This window comes from Pygoscelis adeliae, unplaced genomic scaffold (genome assembly GCF_000699105.1).
Source record: "Pygoscelis adeliae isolate BGI_AS28 unplaced genomic scaffold, ASM69910v1 Scaffold628, whole genome shotgun sequence".
In the NCBI taxonomy this organism is placed as follows: domain Eukaryota; kingdom Metazoa; phylum Chordata; class Aves; order Sphenisciformes; family Spheniscidae; genus Pygoscelis; species Pygoscelis adeliae.
The window spans coordinates 230,819-246,543 of record NW_008825408.1 but is presented as its reverse complement, the minus strand read 5'-3'; the positions used below and the strand labels follow the sequence as shown (position 1 = coordinate 246,543).

The 15,725-nt window shown below is 41.8% G+C and overlaps 1 protein-coding gene across 1 annotated transcript in view; it reads right to left on the bottom strand.

Annotated features, from left to right (window-relative positions):
• Positions 1–15,725, bottom strand: part of UNC13B (unc-13 homolog B (C. elegans)) — a 238,762-nt gene that overhangs the window by 120,801 nt on the left and 102,236 nt on the right. The window contains exon 11 of the mRNA XM_009330423.1: positions 15,123–15,213. Within this exon, the coding sequence (XP_009328698.1) occupies positions 15,123–15,213 (91 nt within the window). The remainder of the gene's footprint in view (positions 1–15,122; positions 15,214–15,725) is intronic.

Genomic DNA, 15,725 nt, shown 5'->3' with positions numbered 1-15,725 from the left:
CGCCAGCTGGATTGAACTCCGTTCACCACAACTCTCTGGGCCCGGCTGTCCAGCCAGTTTTTGACCCAGCGCAGAGTCCACCTGTCTAAGCCGTGAGCCGCCAGCTTCTCGAGGAGAATGCTGTGGGAGACGGTGTCAAAGGCCTTACTGAAGTCCAGGTAGACCACATCCACAGCCTTTCCCTCGTCCACTAGGCGGGTCACCTGGTCATAGAAGGAGATCAGGTTGGTCAAGCAGGAGCCGCTCCATAATCTTCCCCGGCACCGAGGTCAGGCTGACAGGCCTGTAGTTCCCCGGGTCCTCAAAAAGTGTAAATCTTTACACTTCACAGTTTAGGCCGATTTTTATCAGGCAGGTATTGAGAAGAGACCTTACAGCTGCGTGCTATGAGTCCTCCCATCTCCTTCCCTCTGAGGCTGCTGCTGCCACACCAGTCAAAAACTCCTCCTGGGGCTAGAACAGATTTAGTCTGACATGGGAATTTTTAAGGTGCAACATCCTTAAAGGGGTGTTGGTCATAACATTAGAGAAGCTCATGTTAAAATCATCCTCCATTTGATTTCTTTATAGTCATCACTGTCACTCGCAACAACAGACAAAGCCTTTCCCAAGAGATGATCTGAAGCAGCCTTTAAATGCACAGGCTAAACCTGCTTGCCCCATTCTTGTTTCCATGCGGATGTTTGCACTCTTGACTTCTGGAATACAATACCAAATATTATCAGCTCTGCAACCCAGCACTTCACAGAAGCAGCTATTTTATTCCTTATGAGCATCTAACCGCTCCGGGGCACAAAAAAGCCTTACCTCCCCAGAAACCGCTGCCGAGACAGTGCCAACCCCACTCGCACAGCCCACACCAGCCTTCAAAGTCGGAGTCAGACTTTAAAAGCAAAGCTGTCTCAGGTGACAGGCTCTGGGGTAGCATGTTGTCTCCTTGTGCCCCAGCAATTACAGACAGAAAACCTTCCTTAAATGTGCTTCTGAAAACAACTGAATGCCCCCAGAGCTTTTGTCCTGGGTTTTGGCTGCCCATACAAAAGTGTGGAAGCCCATCTCTAGCTGAATTGTCATTCTCCATTTTTAATCAAAAAGCACAAGCAGAAGACGGACTCGTAGCAAATCTGTGCTGCCCTCTAGAACTCAGATGATTCAAAAAATTTACCAACTGGATGCCCCCATTCCAGAAACAACTACAATACCGGCTTTTAAACTAGACTCAGCTCAAATACCTTAGGTCAACAGGCAGTGAGGAAGCATTTATAGCAGAGAAAACTCTCCCTCTGCTGCTTCCTCCTTCAAATTACAACTCTCTCCCTCCTAGTGGCATCCAAAACATAAGGACTTCATATTTCATGAAATTGGAAAATTACAATCAATGTCTTAATTGCATATCTAATTAAATAATCAGCACCACCAAAATGCAAAGGCATCTGAGCACAGACATATGCTGGAGGTGGAAAAAACTGAAATTATACTCTCAGAGCTGTAATTGCTTTTTTGATCAAGAAACCTGGGAAGGAGAAGTAGCAGATGCTGTGAAATGTAGACCTCAGGTAGACATAACAGCCTTCAAATATGAACTAGTTGAGACAAGCAGAAGGGAAGTAAACTATTCAGCATTTCTACTGTAAATACAGATAAAGAAATAACAGGCTTAACTTGCAGCAGTGGAAAGCTAGGTTAGGCATCTGGAAAAGCTTTTAATCATAAGTGAGCATGGATTGTCTACGGAAGCTACAAAATCTCTGTCCCAGAAGGTTTCAACAACAGGAGTACATGCATTTTTCGGGGATGCTTTTGAGGAAGACAGACGGTTTAGTTAATCTCTTCACACATTGCCTAGGTCCCAGTTTTATTGCTCCTTACCTATATAACTCCAGAACTTGTCTCAGGTAGGAAACCACATGGTAGCACATACACCTGCCAACAGGCACCAATGTGTCTTAACTTTGCATGTAATCTTGGCATGCTATTAGAAGACCCTGGTGCTAGCTGAGTACCGTCACCTCTTACGGTTCACTTCTCTAGTGACAAAAGATGAAGGTGCGTTACTCCCCACGGATGGTCTGCATGACAACCCAGCTGTCCACAACACAATGGCTTAGTTCAAACACTGTAGAGCGTGTTTTCCTACCGGAGCTTTAAGGTGAGAACAGGGAAATGGTCTCTGACAAAACCGTTTGTGCATTCTGCAAAAGGCAGGTCCAACATATAAGGATTTGGCTACAGGAATTCAGTGCCTTGATCCTACAGGGTAGAACCCAGTATGAACTTGAAGACGATTCCTTCTCCAGTTGGAGGTAAACCCCTTTCTCAGCGAGCAGAAAGGGTGTCCTACTGCTCTCTGAACAAGAAACTATTTACTATTGTTTCCTTCATATTATTTGAAGCACAACCACGTGCATTATTTATTGTATTGCAGCCAGGCCCTACCATTACACGTAGTTACATCACTGTTACATGCAGTGGGCTAAGGAGCATTCTTTGCACTCATCACCATATTACTCAAGTAATTCAAGCATTAACTGGTGTTCTCATAGCATACCTGTGAAGTGAAAAATTCCCCATTACAAGCGAATAGTGAGGGCAGAGTCAGGTCAAGACCTTCTTTTCTGTTTGGACAGCCATCTGAAGATAACAAAAGCCTGACTTTTCAGAGTACTTAAGTTTGGAGCACATCAAACACTATGAAGTCTGGCTTCCAGCTACTTCACTTACTGCTCTGATGACTCATTTCCAGCATCTTAAGTCAAATAACCAGAAATCAATTAATGGATCACAGGAAGAGGCAATGGAAAAACCCTTTTCAAAAGCCACCATGACTTGCCCAGCATCACGTAACTGTGTGGCAGAGGAATAGCAACTAATAACCATACGGAGCAATGCCCGGCTACCTCTGCTGACGGTTTGCTTCCTCGGCCAGCACTTCTTCCTCATTTGCTACAGATGAACCAACTTTCAAAAAGCAGGTAAAGAATCTTTTTTACTACACCCTACCTTCATCTTTATGACTCCTGGCTTAAATAATATGCTTTTCTCTGTAGGTAGAAATAATTTCATATATTTATATTCCCTGCAGAAGGCAGCAGTTGATTAATGAACCAAAATACCCCATAAATACTTGTTATGAACCACATATATGCTTCTGCCAGTCTCAGAGGACACTGTTAAGTGTAGGCACTGAACAAGAAAAAAGGGGCACTGCTACACCATAGCTCTGACAAAGCAATCACATGCGTATTAATAAGCTCAGACACAGCTTTCACACCTCCAGTAAAGGCACTTGACAGGGCCTACAAAGGGGCCTGAATTAACTGGGTCTAGAAACACAGTCAGTCTGCTCCCCTGATCGGGAGGGACGTGGAGGAAATTTAATGCAAAAAAGGAAAGTGACTGGATTTAGAAAGCCTCTGCAAGTGGATGAAAACTGCATGACAAACCAGGCTTTGATTAGATAGCTGACCTAAGTCAAGTGACTGAGAGGCCAGTTAGCCCCTTTGGCAAGTCTGTGACAGGAGGGACAGTTTGACCAAAACACACCCAAATACTGAGCAGGGATGGCGGGAGGTCATTCCAGTAGCTGCTGCCTCTGCTCTGCGCTCTCAGGTCACCCCACCTTCACTGAAGCTGGAGAGAAGTGGATGTAAAGACAAGATGAAAAAGGGATGATTCTAATGGCTATACACAGTTGTATATTAACTAGCTATTACTACTGTGAGCTAAAAATAGAGAGACTTAATTAGGATGAGTAACATGTAACCATGTCACAAAATACGAAGGAGAGTTTTACTTGCTTTAAATTAAATTAGGCATAACAATTGTTAATTGTTAATGCCCTTAAATTAGGCGTAACAATTCAGAGTGAATACACCAGCCAACCTATAGATATTTGTGTAGACAAAACTGGATCCTTAAAGTACCCGTTACATTAGATATCACAAAAACACTTGCATGCATTTCAAATCTGCTGCACTAACACGCACTGAATCAAAATAGAAAAATTTAAATAAATTGCAAGAAAATTTAGCACTCTCAGTTTCTCAATAACAGTTTCTCAAAAATGTGTGTTATCTTAAAATACAAGGTGAATATTGACTCATTAACAAAAATAAAAAACAGATGGAAACATGGTTAAAATAAACTGATCTTTTACATAAAGCAATCTCTATTTGTATTTCATATATTCTTGTATGTAATAACTTAAAGTATTGACCAAAGTGAGGCTAAATAGATAAATCAGTTAAAGGCTAAATCTAAATTTCCTTCTAGCTGGATAGCTCTACTATCTTCTTTTTAGTTCATATCACTGATTTTGTCTTGATATTCTCTTTGCTTTTCAAGCTCTCCAGGAAAATAATTTTCCAGTGTTAGCTTTTAAAAACTTTTAATGAATATAGGTTCATTGCAGTTTACTGTCTAAATAAGCAACTGAAATCCCATGGGGAATTTTTAAAACCTCATTTAAGAATAAACCTGTTTACAAACTACACCATGTTTTCTGAAACTGTTGCCAGTTGAACATTTGTCAGAAAACAAAATTGTATCTATGACAGGTTCATTACCAGGCATGAGTCACTAATAACTACCGTTCTTCAAGAAGCCCCTCACACAGTCTAGCATCCTTAATATCTACCATGCAACTGCATGGAAAAGCCACCATCCAGGAGGGGCTGCAATATGATTTTCACAATTTTACTTCAGTGACAGCATCTAAGTAGCAAATGCCTCTCCTGTGCAGCTCAGGTTGTGCTCCAAAACCCACAGGGTCCTGCAGCGCAGCACAGCTCAGCAGCAGAGGCAGGCAGGTGGGCAGTGTGAACACGGAGAGGCCATGCTACGAAAAATAGTTACGGAGGCTGTGGTTCCACGGACATTTCTCACAGCCTACTTAGAGGCTTCCTGAATGATGAAGTCCCATTCTTTGCTCCCACAGGCGACTGTCATGTAATAGCTTTCATAAACAGACCCGTTTTTAGATTAATTAGAAACAGAAAGGGCAAAGAAACCCATTTGGAAGCTGTTCACTAACAATTAGAAAAATCGCTTTCTGATTTCTAGCCTGGGTTTGTTCATAACCAGCTTATACCCTTCTGTTCTTGCGCTAACATTAACCTTTAGCTCAAATAGCTGTAAACTTGCCAATATTTACTCCCCTGCTCTATTAGTACATGGCAGCAACATCCGCTCCCAGCTTCCAGTCTGCTAAGCTGAGCCATACTTGTTTGGTCTCACCTCACACATCCTCAGCACCTCCCCTCCCAGGACTGCCCCAGTGTCAACCTCTCCCACTTCCATAACCTATTCTCTGATTTTTGCAATAGCCCCCATCTTCTCCAAACCATTTGCTGGTTTCCTACATGGCATATTAGAAATATTACAGAAATACGGGCAGATGCGACCTACTGCCCACCTAGTATGTCACAGTGCAGCGCAGAGTATAAAACAGCATGCAATTAGTGTTTTTACTAATTTCCCATTTGCCAGGCAGTAACACTTTCTAGCCTCACACACTAGCAAGGGCAGACTAAATGAGCCTATAGTTACCCAGAACAGCCCCTTCTTCTCTCTTCCTGATCCAATCCATGAGTGGCTTGAACAGGATACTCCTGTTTTTAATGGGATACTCCCACAGGCCAGAGAGTAGCACAGCTGCTCACCTCGTACCACATCATCCTGCAAGCCTGAAGGCACAGCCTACCCTGTACAGCAAGAGACTCGCTGCCTACAGCACCCCAGTAAATTAGCACTCAGGCTTACCACAGCCCTCCCAGCATCTGGTACCTGCAAACAGATGAAAATCTCAAGCTACATTTGGGATTTCACCGCAGCTTTATGCCTAAATTATCTTTAGTTTTATAGCACACAAAGGATGAAGCTGTCAACGCGTTCAGGAAATTCTCCCTGCAGAAGAGATATCCGATACCTTGATGTTCTCAAGCGCCTTTCGGCGGAGAATGCACATTGCAAACCCAGCTCACAGACTGCCAGGAAAGGCTGCAGGCCTTTCCTTACAGATTCAAAAGCCAAGAGGAGGAAGAACTGGTCCCACCTTTACCAAGTACAGGTTTCAAATGAAACCAAAGGGGAATGACCAAAAAGCGCTTTTTGAAAGCGCCAGTGATTAACCATCACAGCAATGGAAATGAGCACACAGCTAGATCCAGGCTCATCTGATCAGTCCTCCACAATGTCACAAAATTGTTCAAACTCTAAATACGAGCAGACAGTAGACAACTTGCTGGTGGCCATGATATGGCTTACAAATCCTGTTTGGTTGCCAAGAAAGGAGCCTGGATGCAAAGAAAGTTCTCGCATCACCTGGCAAGAACTACCTCCTAGTGGACAGCATTCCTTTGCTATACCACAAGACCTTCAAGTGGCTTGAATTCAATAAATCATTGACATTAAAATGTGCAGAAAATAAAAATGCTTACTTTATTTTACATAATATGTAGCACCAGCCAGAACTGGAGTCCTGCTGTCTTCAGGCATTACATTAAGCATTATTAACAGCATATTGACTTCCAAATGCCACTTTTACAATGCAGGGGAGGAAAGCAATCATCTGACTTAAATCCAGATGCACAGTACTAGAAGATTCCAGTCACAACCACCCTTACACAACCCCAAAAATTAGCTCAGAAGCATGCAAGGCAACCCTGCCCTACATCTAAACAAGTTGTGTAACCATGCAGCTTGGAAAACAAGAAACAAGTGAAAGAAAAACAACATTAAAAGACAAAATTGTCATGTACCAACCCCTTTTTTCTGACCTACTGCCTTTTTCTATGAAGTTATGATGTTATTCAAAGCATTTGCTAACAGGGCATGAATAGTTAATGCTTCATTTATGATGCTCTCAGCCAGTGCCGGTTAGCTCATCTTTTCCCCAAGTCTTGTGCTTTGTAAGCCACAGCCCACTGCTATCTCTCCGGTGCAGCATTTCTTGTACAGATTGCTTCAGTAATACACAACACTGGGAAATATCCCCTCCTCCCACACAGAGCCTTAAAAATAAGAGTGTGAAGTCTGGCTTTCCCAACAGCCAATGCTATTTTTAAGGGCTGCGTATGTGGCAGGTAGGAGTCCCCCCACCCACCTCTCCCATTGCACCCCTATTCTGAGCAGGAGGAACCGACTTACTCCAATGCTAAATGAAGCGCTCTCAATTTCTACTGATCAGCACCATGCGCAAGGGCCATGTCGAGGTGGTCAGGACACCACAGGTTTCTGTGCCCCACTCCACATCAGATACAAGCCTCTATCAACAGAGCACACTTCTGTAATTCTTTCTGTCACTATATCCCAAAACAAGGTGCAAAGAGGGGAGTTTTGCATAAGGTGGCAACAGTTGCCTCAGCTCCAACATTTTTAGTATTCCTCTACAGCCTTTGGCATATACTATTTAGAGGACTCGGTCCACTCTCCAAACAGATCTGGGTTCTATTTTTCCTGAAAGCTTCGGACAACTGCTGCAGCAGGTCCTGGGAAAAGACAAGCACTTGCTCGACAAAGTATTTGGAAGTCTTGGTACAAATGTGAATTCAAGCTGGGCAGCACCAGACAGGGGAAAAGAGCTTACTGTAGTTCGTCCTAGTTCAGAGGTGCTCTGTGCACTGGACAGTTCCTTCAGCCTGTGACACGCAAGTGCTTCTGGAGATAAACACAGAAATTGCTGTGACCAGATTGCCTAAGAGAAACGATGCCAGGTACAAAAAGGCAGCAATTCTGGGTACATAGTCTAATTGGGAACCTAGGAGCTCTACAAGACATAAGGTCATCTCCACATTGCCAGCCCGCTGCTGCCACCCACATCTTGCTCTCTGATCAGCACAGGTAAAACCTTCCATGGAGAGGAAGGAAGATGAGTAAGACACCTTTTTCTTCAGAAAACACTAACTTGTCAGAATCAAAACTTGCTTTACAGGACCATGATGAATTTGAATGGGAATATTTCTCAGGTCTAAAATGTCCAAACAGGGGAGGGAGCACAGGGAAGAGTCATTCCCTAAAAGAGTGTTACAGCTTAGCAGTCATTGCACTTTCTAAAACATGGGAAACCTACGTTAAAATCTCAATATTGCCCAGCGTAGATCAAGAACTAGAATCCTGTTCCCCCCTTATTCTAGATATATTCTAGCTTAAGCTGCTGGCTCTTCTGCAGAGGGGTCTCCCATCTGCCATATCCCAGTCAATCTCAAAAAGTCAAAAGAAGAAAGTCTAATCCCCAACCCACCCCAAAAAAACCCCACACTTTGCAAAAGCAGCAGCCACTTTCCATCCAGCTTCACTTCAGAAGTCAAACACTCGCACATGAAGTGTTTCAAGTAAAAAATGAGATATAACAGCAGGCTATTCACATGCATCCCAGTGCTGCCATTATGACCTTACAAGTCAGAGAACAGAAGCATACAGTTCAGCCAAACTGGATTACTTGAACTTAATGTGCAGTGCTGGCACAAAGAGGTGCACCTGATTGTGGAACATCCCGTGTTTGTAAACTATATCCCAGATGTTGCACAAATACCTTCCCTTTATTTTTAAGGAAATCGTGTGCTGGGGAATACAGACCATCAACACCAAAACTGGTTTTTAGCAGAGGTGAATAGAAGTTGAGTGTCGGTGCATTGATATGTTCAGAGAAGCTTGCAGAAAATCCTGTCAGCAACTGAACAGGCTCCTAGCTGCTGTGGTCATTATGAAAAGCATTTCTGACCAGCATGTTGCTCCACAAGAGAGCATTTCTCTTAATTTTAGCGTAACTACTCTAAGGGCAAGCCTCCTGATTTTTCCCACTAGAGATAAGGTTATCAAAAAGCTACTCAAAAATCACAACAGCAGCTAATGAAGGCACAACACTATTTTGTTGTGTGTACACACAAATAATTATCTCTTTGCTATATTATAACAGTTAAAATCTAATGTAGAGCAGGTTAAAAAATGGCAGTAGGTCTCAGAATTTCAGTAAGAATAAACAAACATGCATTTTATCCCAAACAGATACAAGTATGCAGGTATCTTATTTAAGACACTCGGAGATGAAAGAAGTTTTTTTTTCTCCTCTGAGTACAGCACGTCAGCCGAACCTTCCCTCGCAGAGAGGCAACCAGAAGAGACAACAGACACAGGTTGTTCAAGCATCAGGGAATCACACTGCACTAAAAGCTGCCTTGGGAAAGCCATGAAGGGCTTTGGGGAGTCCCATTAGACTTGCCAGTCTGCAAACTCAGATGCAACCCAGGCAAGTAAGATTATAGCATGGGGAGATAGTAGAACACCTCCACTACTTCTGTACTTAAATGCTTTCTAAATAATTATTGTTGTGCAATCCCAAAGGGATCTGAAAGCTGCATCTGCATTTTATAGATAAGGTATGCAGAAAGCATTTGACTGCCATTGTGAGCACAGCCACCTGACAACAGACAGTCTGCACTGCAGCCTGCAATGACCCTCGGATCGCACCTTACCTACACAGACCTGCTCTCCTCTGGTGCAGGAACAGTGTTTTCATGAGCACAAAGTTGTTCTACCAATCCCCACCAACCCTGCTCCCTGGGACATTTGATCAGCAATGCTGGTATTTTGGTGGAGGTTAAAGATAACCTTCATAAATACAACAAGTAGAAAAGAAGGAAGACATTTAACTGAAGTTGTGGTTTTTCTGTATGAAGAGAAGTTTCTAGTAACTCTGTTAGAGTCACGGTGCTTCAGTTTGCTGCTTTGCCACTGCGTGGGAGGCTTTGAAAATGCAGAGCTTACTCATCTTCACGGGACTGATAAAAAGACACCTAGGCAACAAAGCTTAAAGGAAATAAAATGCCCAAAGTAAACTATTGCACGGACTGCACAGTTCGTGAGGAGTGGAAAGGGACAGTTTCCAATCTTTCGGTGACTGGCTCAAAGCAGGCATGTTCTCCACTAGCCATCTGGGCTGGTGTACGGTACATGTTTTTACTGATCAGAGGGCTTAGATTCACATGTGGGGAGTAGGGGCAGGCAGGTAACTTACAATCAAACTAGCAACCAAAACTGGCACCAGCTAGTGCCTTGCTGGTCTCCTCACTAACAGTGGAATAGTGGAAGTCCAGAAAGGACTCTTCAGGGCACCCCACAGCTACCTAAGAAGGGAATAGTGGTGGTTTGCACCAACAGTTTTCTTTCTCAAAATAAAAATATGGCTTCACACTCCAAAATCACCAATACAACACCCTCCCTGGACCAGGGCTTTTAAAAGTGAGACCCTAATGGTTCTTAAATATTTGCAGGTGCTTGATCAGAAGTGCTGACTGTGAAAATATGGGGCATGGGAAAATAAGGCTGAGGATACAGTTGGGTACCTGTAAGACTAGAGGAGAACAGTCATTTAGTCCCCCGCTGCAGGTGCTTATCATATTCCAGAAAAACAATGTCAGGAACTACATCTGCCATCTCAGTATGTGATCTAGTTACATAACAGTCGAACAGACTACTGACATTTAACAGGGAAAGGCAAAGATTAAAATCAAAATAATTGGTATAAAATGGCATCTAGGAGAAGAAAAAACAAAGAGGAAACACTGCTCCAATGACTTTGGTTCTGAAATGAAAACAAGTAAATTGATGTATTTAATTTCCTGACATAAAAGAGGAAAATTATGCATAAGACTTTTTCCCCCGTAGACAAATTCAATATAAGTGGATAAAATCCCAGACCCCACACCCTCTTGTAATACTTAAATATACTTGAAAGAATTGGTAAGAGAGGCAATTTGATGATTTAATCGAATCTTTGCTTTTCTCCAGTCCGCCAATTCTTCTGTTCACACTCAAATTTGTGTAACTTTAAGAGTCACACAGCTGAAGTCCCTAGCTGAAGGCTATTTCAGTTAAGGAGGGCTGCAAGTTGAAGATGCAATAGCTATGTGTTTGTTCTTCTGGAAAAGAAGCTCCCACAGAGGGACTACAGCAGACGAGCTATCAATTAATCCCTCTTTGTAGGCAAAGTTCTAAGTGTGAAGGTGAGAATTATTGAGTCATTCCTCTCAGGGCTGAAAACCCTAGTTTGATTCTGGCATAATTAAGTTTCCTCTTCACAAACACAGAGAGGGAACAAGCAAAACAGCAGAAGTGAAGAAAAAACTGTGCATGCTACCACAAAGCTTTTTTAACACGCACAGTTACAAATTTCTGTGCCATTTTATAACTGTCAAGTCTTAATTAAAATACTACATTTCTCTGACTCATGGTGCTGTAGGATGCATGTATATTATTCACATGAATATTAATCTCTTCCCAGGTAGGAGGCTGAATTGCTATGGGGATTTATAATCACATCACATATGGAAACTTCTTGGGTGTCCCTTTTTTTTTTTTCCCTTTTCTTTCTTTCAAATTTCAGCCAGATCATTAACAATTAAGAATCACAAGAACCATTTCAGTAGTCTATGTGAAAGAAATCCAGTAGTTCGGATCAATGAGCTGGAGCTGCATGCGTATTAATGAAATGATACTGCGCATTGAGGAAGGGGAACTTGGAAAAGAGCTGGAGGTATCACTTTGAACATTAAGGACATAAGCTGCTCTAAGCACTGTAACAAAAGAGGAGGATAGTCCTCTTGAAAGCTTCTAGGCAATGATAGAAGATGGGAAGATGCTAATAGGATGATCAGAGAAATGAGACATGATGTTTTCTACCAACAGAATCACCTTGTTAGACTATCATCACAGAAACCTTTCAGATCCTGATATTTATCTGAGTAGTCTGATAAATCATATCACTGACTTTCAAACAAGATCTAGGAACAAGCTGATGATGATGCACAAGGTGCAGAAAGCAACTAGCATAGATGCATTTCTAGACTTCAGCAAAAGAACAGAGAAACGAGGATGCAAATGCATCTGAGAAAACTGTGACAGTCTTCCTGATACCTTTGAAGGAAAGGAATTAGATAAGCTAGAAACACTAGTAATTCAAGAACACAAACTAATAAAAACTGAGAAAATCAGTAGCTAGATCTCATGAGAAACAGGCTTAAAGGACCAGGAGTTCAGGAAGCTGTTAACAGTTAACAGACAAAAATCACAAGCTATCCCAGTGAAGAGGAAGGAAAGGATGTACAATGAGAGACCTGTCCAAAAAAATCACAAGCTCTTCAGAAAGCTTGAACCTCGAAGCACGGATACCTTCTTGATGAAGTTTTTAAGGACAAGCATGATTGCACAGGACAGAAATCAAAAGGCCGAAGCACAAAATTAAACACCTAGCAGTGAACACACAATATGACCAAAAAACCATGGCTGCTTTGTCATAGGAAGACAAAGCTATCATCAGGTGGCATTAAGAAGGCTGAAACATTTGATGCCTTAATTGCTTCAGGTCTTCACTGACAGGGACAGCTGCAGCCAGGCAGCTGACAGATTTAATATTGTTTTTTAAAAAAAAGGAAAAAAGTTTAGCAAGTTATAAAAACCAGGGTTCAGTGAAGGAAAACAAATTTGAAAGCAAACAGATAAGGTAGGTAGTTCTAAGTCAGCTGGCCCTGATAAATTTTCATCCTCGGGTACTAAGTTGCAACACTAACAATCACAAAGTGCTAAGAACTTGAAAAACAGGCAATGCACTTGAAGATTTGAGAAGAACAAAGCAAGCATTTATGCTTAAAAAATAGGAAGAGGAGGACTTGGATAATTATGAAAGTGCTAACCTGACTTTTTTTCCCCCCCTCCTGGGAATTGAAGACTGGAACAAATAATCAAATTATTTGCAAATCTCCTAGAACATAAAAAGGAGAGAAATAAGAGCGAGCATGGTTTCATCAAGAGTAGGACTGTGTCAAATGCATTTAACTTCCTTCTATGGCAAGGTAAATTAGTCTTAGGGGTATGAGAAGAACAGTATAAGTTTTATATCCTGAGGTCTGGATGAAACTGCTAAAATAGATGCAAACACACTGGAAAAAATTATACTCAGCGTAGCCAAACTCAAAGAACATATCAAGCAGGGTCCCTCAGGCAGCTCTGGTAGCACATAGCCTGGCAGCTTGGGTTCTACACAACTTTTTCACATACAACTTGAAGGATTTGTAGGCATAACAGATTAGGAAGAGACAGACAGCAACATGCTTAAGGAGTGAAAAGAACGATTCTGTAAGAAAACGTGCAAAGCCATATTCAGCTGTAATCCAACACAAATTAGGCCAGGGAACAACTGACAAAGCACTTCTTTAGAAGGAATCTCAGCTCTGGAAAGGGTAACTATGCATCAGTGTTAGTCTGCGATAAAAAGGCACCATCACAGCAGGATACCCGATATCTTGGGATATCAGGATCACAGCCTGGGGAGCAAAGTCTTTGTTGCTCTGTAGTGCACATGAGCAGGCTCTCAGCTCAGTTTCTACACTCAGCTTTGGACACTGAACTTCAGGAAAAACAAAGAAAGGGGAAAAAAAAAAAAAAGACAGACTGATTAAAGACTGCCTAAAAACAAAACCTCGCAAGAAAAGACTAAAAGAAAAAGGGTCATTTAGTGAACATGAGAAGAGCAAGTGGGGCTTCATCCTCTCTTTGCAGCAGCCCTTCACTATTCCAGAGAGGAAGGAAATCAGTTCTGCTCCTTTACTCCTCGTCCTAATCGTGAGAAATGGATTTATATGGCACAAGAGAGATCTAGAGCAGAGGTTAAGAAAAGCCTTTGCACAGTAAAGACAGCTAAGCTCTGGAGCAGGCTGCTGGAAACCTCTACCTCTTATGTTTTTTGTTTTAAGGGAATTTTGGATCAATAGTTGTTAGGAGTCGTCAAAGCAAAGCAAATCATGACATTTTGCTATCATAACTAAAACAGTGTTCCTGTAACAGTCACCTCAAAGCATGTCTTCCTTCCAATTCAGCAGAAACACAAAGATTGATGCTGAACCACCTCGTGGACCTTGTACTCTCTCAGAAAAGAAAAAAAGAGATATCTCCAGGGAGAGGCGTCACTGAATCTCTTGTCCCTTCTAGCATGTTTGTGCACTTGTTTTCCATAAGGCACAGAACTAAACTGTTTTGCTTGCATGTTTTATCAAATCACAACAGAAGTTCCCTTTCTTCTTAGATACTAATGGTGTTCTTAAATTTCACTTTCTTTGTCATACTGACAGTTTTGACGCAAATCCCTTCTGCTCAGAAGTGAAGTAAGTAATTGTTAGATGAGAAAGAATTTACAATCCAGATAAGCCAACGGAAAAACTCTTTCTGCTATGGCACTTCAGATGCCTCCCCAGACACACACACACAAAAAAATGTTTTCCTAAAAATTTGCAACAAATCCAGAAGAGAAAGAGAAGTCCTGCTACTGATAGATACTGTAAAATAATTTCTTAAAAAAAAACAAAACAAGAGAACTGTAGAAGAAAGTAGTATTTCTAAATGAAATATATTAATTCTGCACTTTGGGTAGTAGGCAATCATCTATAGAATATGAACACCATATGTTATCTTTCTGTGGGCATACAGATGGATGAAAGCATAAGACTTCTTTTAAAAAAAAACAACTTTTTGGGTTTTAATCACTGTTTTCTAAACGAAGAGTGTTTATACTGTTGAAGAAAATGTCACAACCTTTTCCTTTTGACTTCCCAAATCAAGATTATTTATTTTTAAATCTTACTTTCATGGGATGGAAATACCAAGACTTATTATACACCCACTTGCAATTAGTATATATAAAAATATTTGATGTAAAGTTTCCCAAGCAACATTTTCACAAGACAAATAATACAGATAACTCCTGCTAAGCTAACAAGCTATCCTCAAGTTGCCTTGAGAAAAAGTCTTCATTTCAAACAGTTTAACACAAACCATTTAGTCCCAGACATTATTATTACTATTTACAAATCCAAAGCTAATTTCTCTGCTTCTGCATCTTTTCTGGTATTCATCTCCAGTTCCACACACTGATGTTCAAAATGCTTGGTAGAATTAGATAGCTCTAAGACGATCACAACATGCTGCAGTCCTATACAATACATTTGATGAAATTTTTGTCTGCAAAACATCAAAACTGTAAGAGGTGTCTTACAAGGAAGAAGAAATGAAACCTTCAGCCACGGAACTAAAACCCAGGCAGCACAGAGAAGGAGCGAAGCAATACTCCATCCTACCTCTTGAAGCTGCAGTCGAACTTTGCTAATGGCTCTAATCCAATGGGCTCTTGCTGGAGGAAATGGTGGTGGCTCGTTGTCACCATGGTAGCTTAAAGGCAAGAAACAGAAAATCACTATATGAAAAACATTCATCTGTAGCATTAAAGATTCAACATTACACAGTGCAATCACACCTTCAGCTCTGGAAGCTGAAGTAACCAACAGGCTCCAGTCAACACAGCCCCGCACATGCTCTGGGAAGTGAGAGGCTAAAGCAGGGGTTTCCTTATACGCAGGAACTGTCTTGCAAACTGATGAGCTGAAAGATAAGCTAGGATACAATCCAGCCACAGGAGTAAGACGATGTTGGTCAGAACATCAGGAAAGCAGTCCAAGGTACCTAATAAAGCCAGTTCAACACGTTGGTATCATAACTGCACACACAAAGAGGTAGATGGAAGATTTTCCATCCCCATGCCTGTTGCAGGTCCCTTCTAACCACTACCTCTTCCTACTCACCCCTACTGCTACAAATTTACAGCCCCCCTCTTCAGTGGAAACACTGGCAACAGGGCACAGCTGTGTTTTTCCCCATTCATTGCACCTTTCTCACTCCACTCT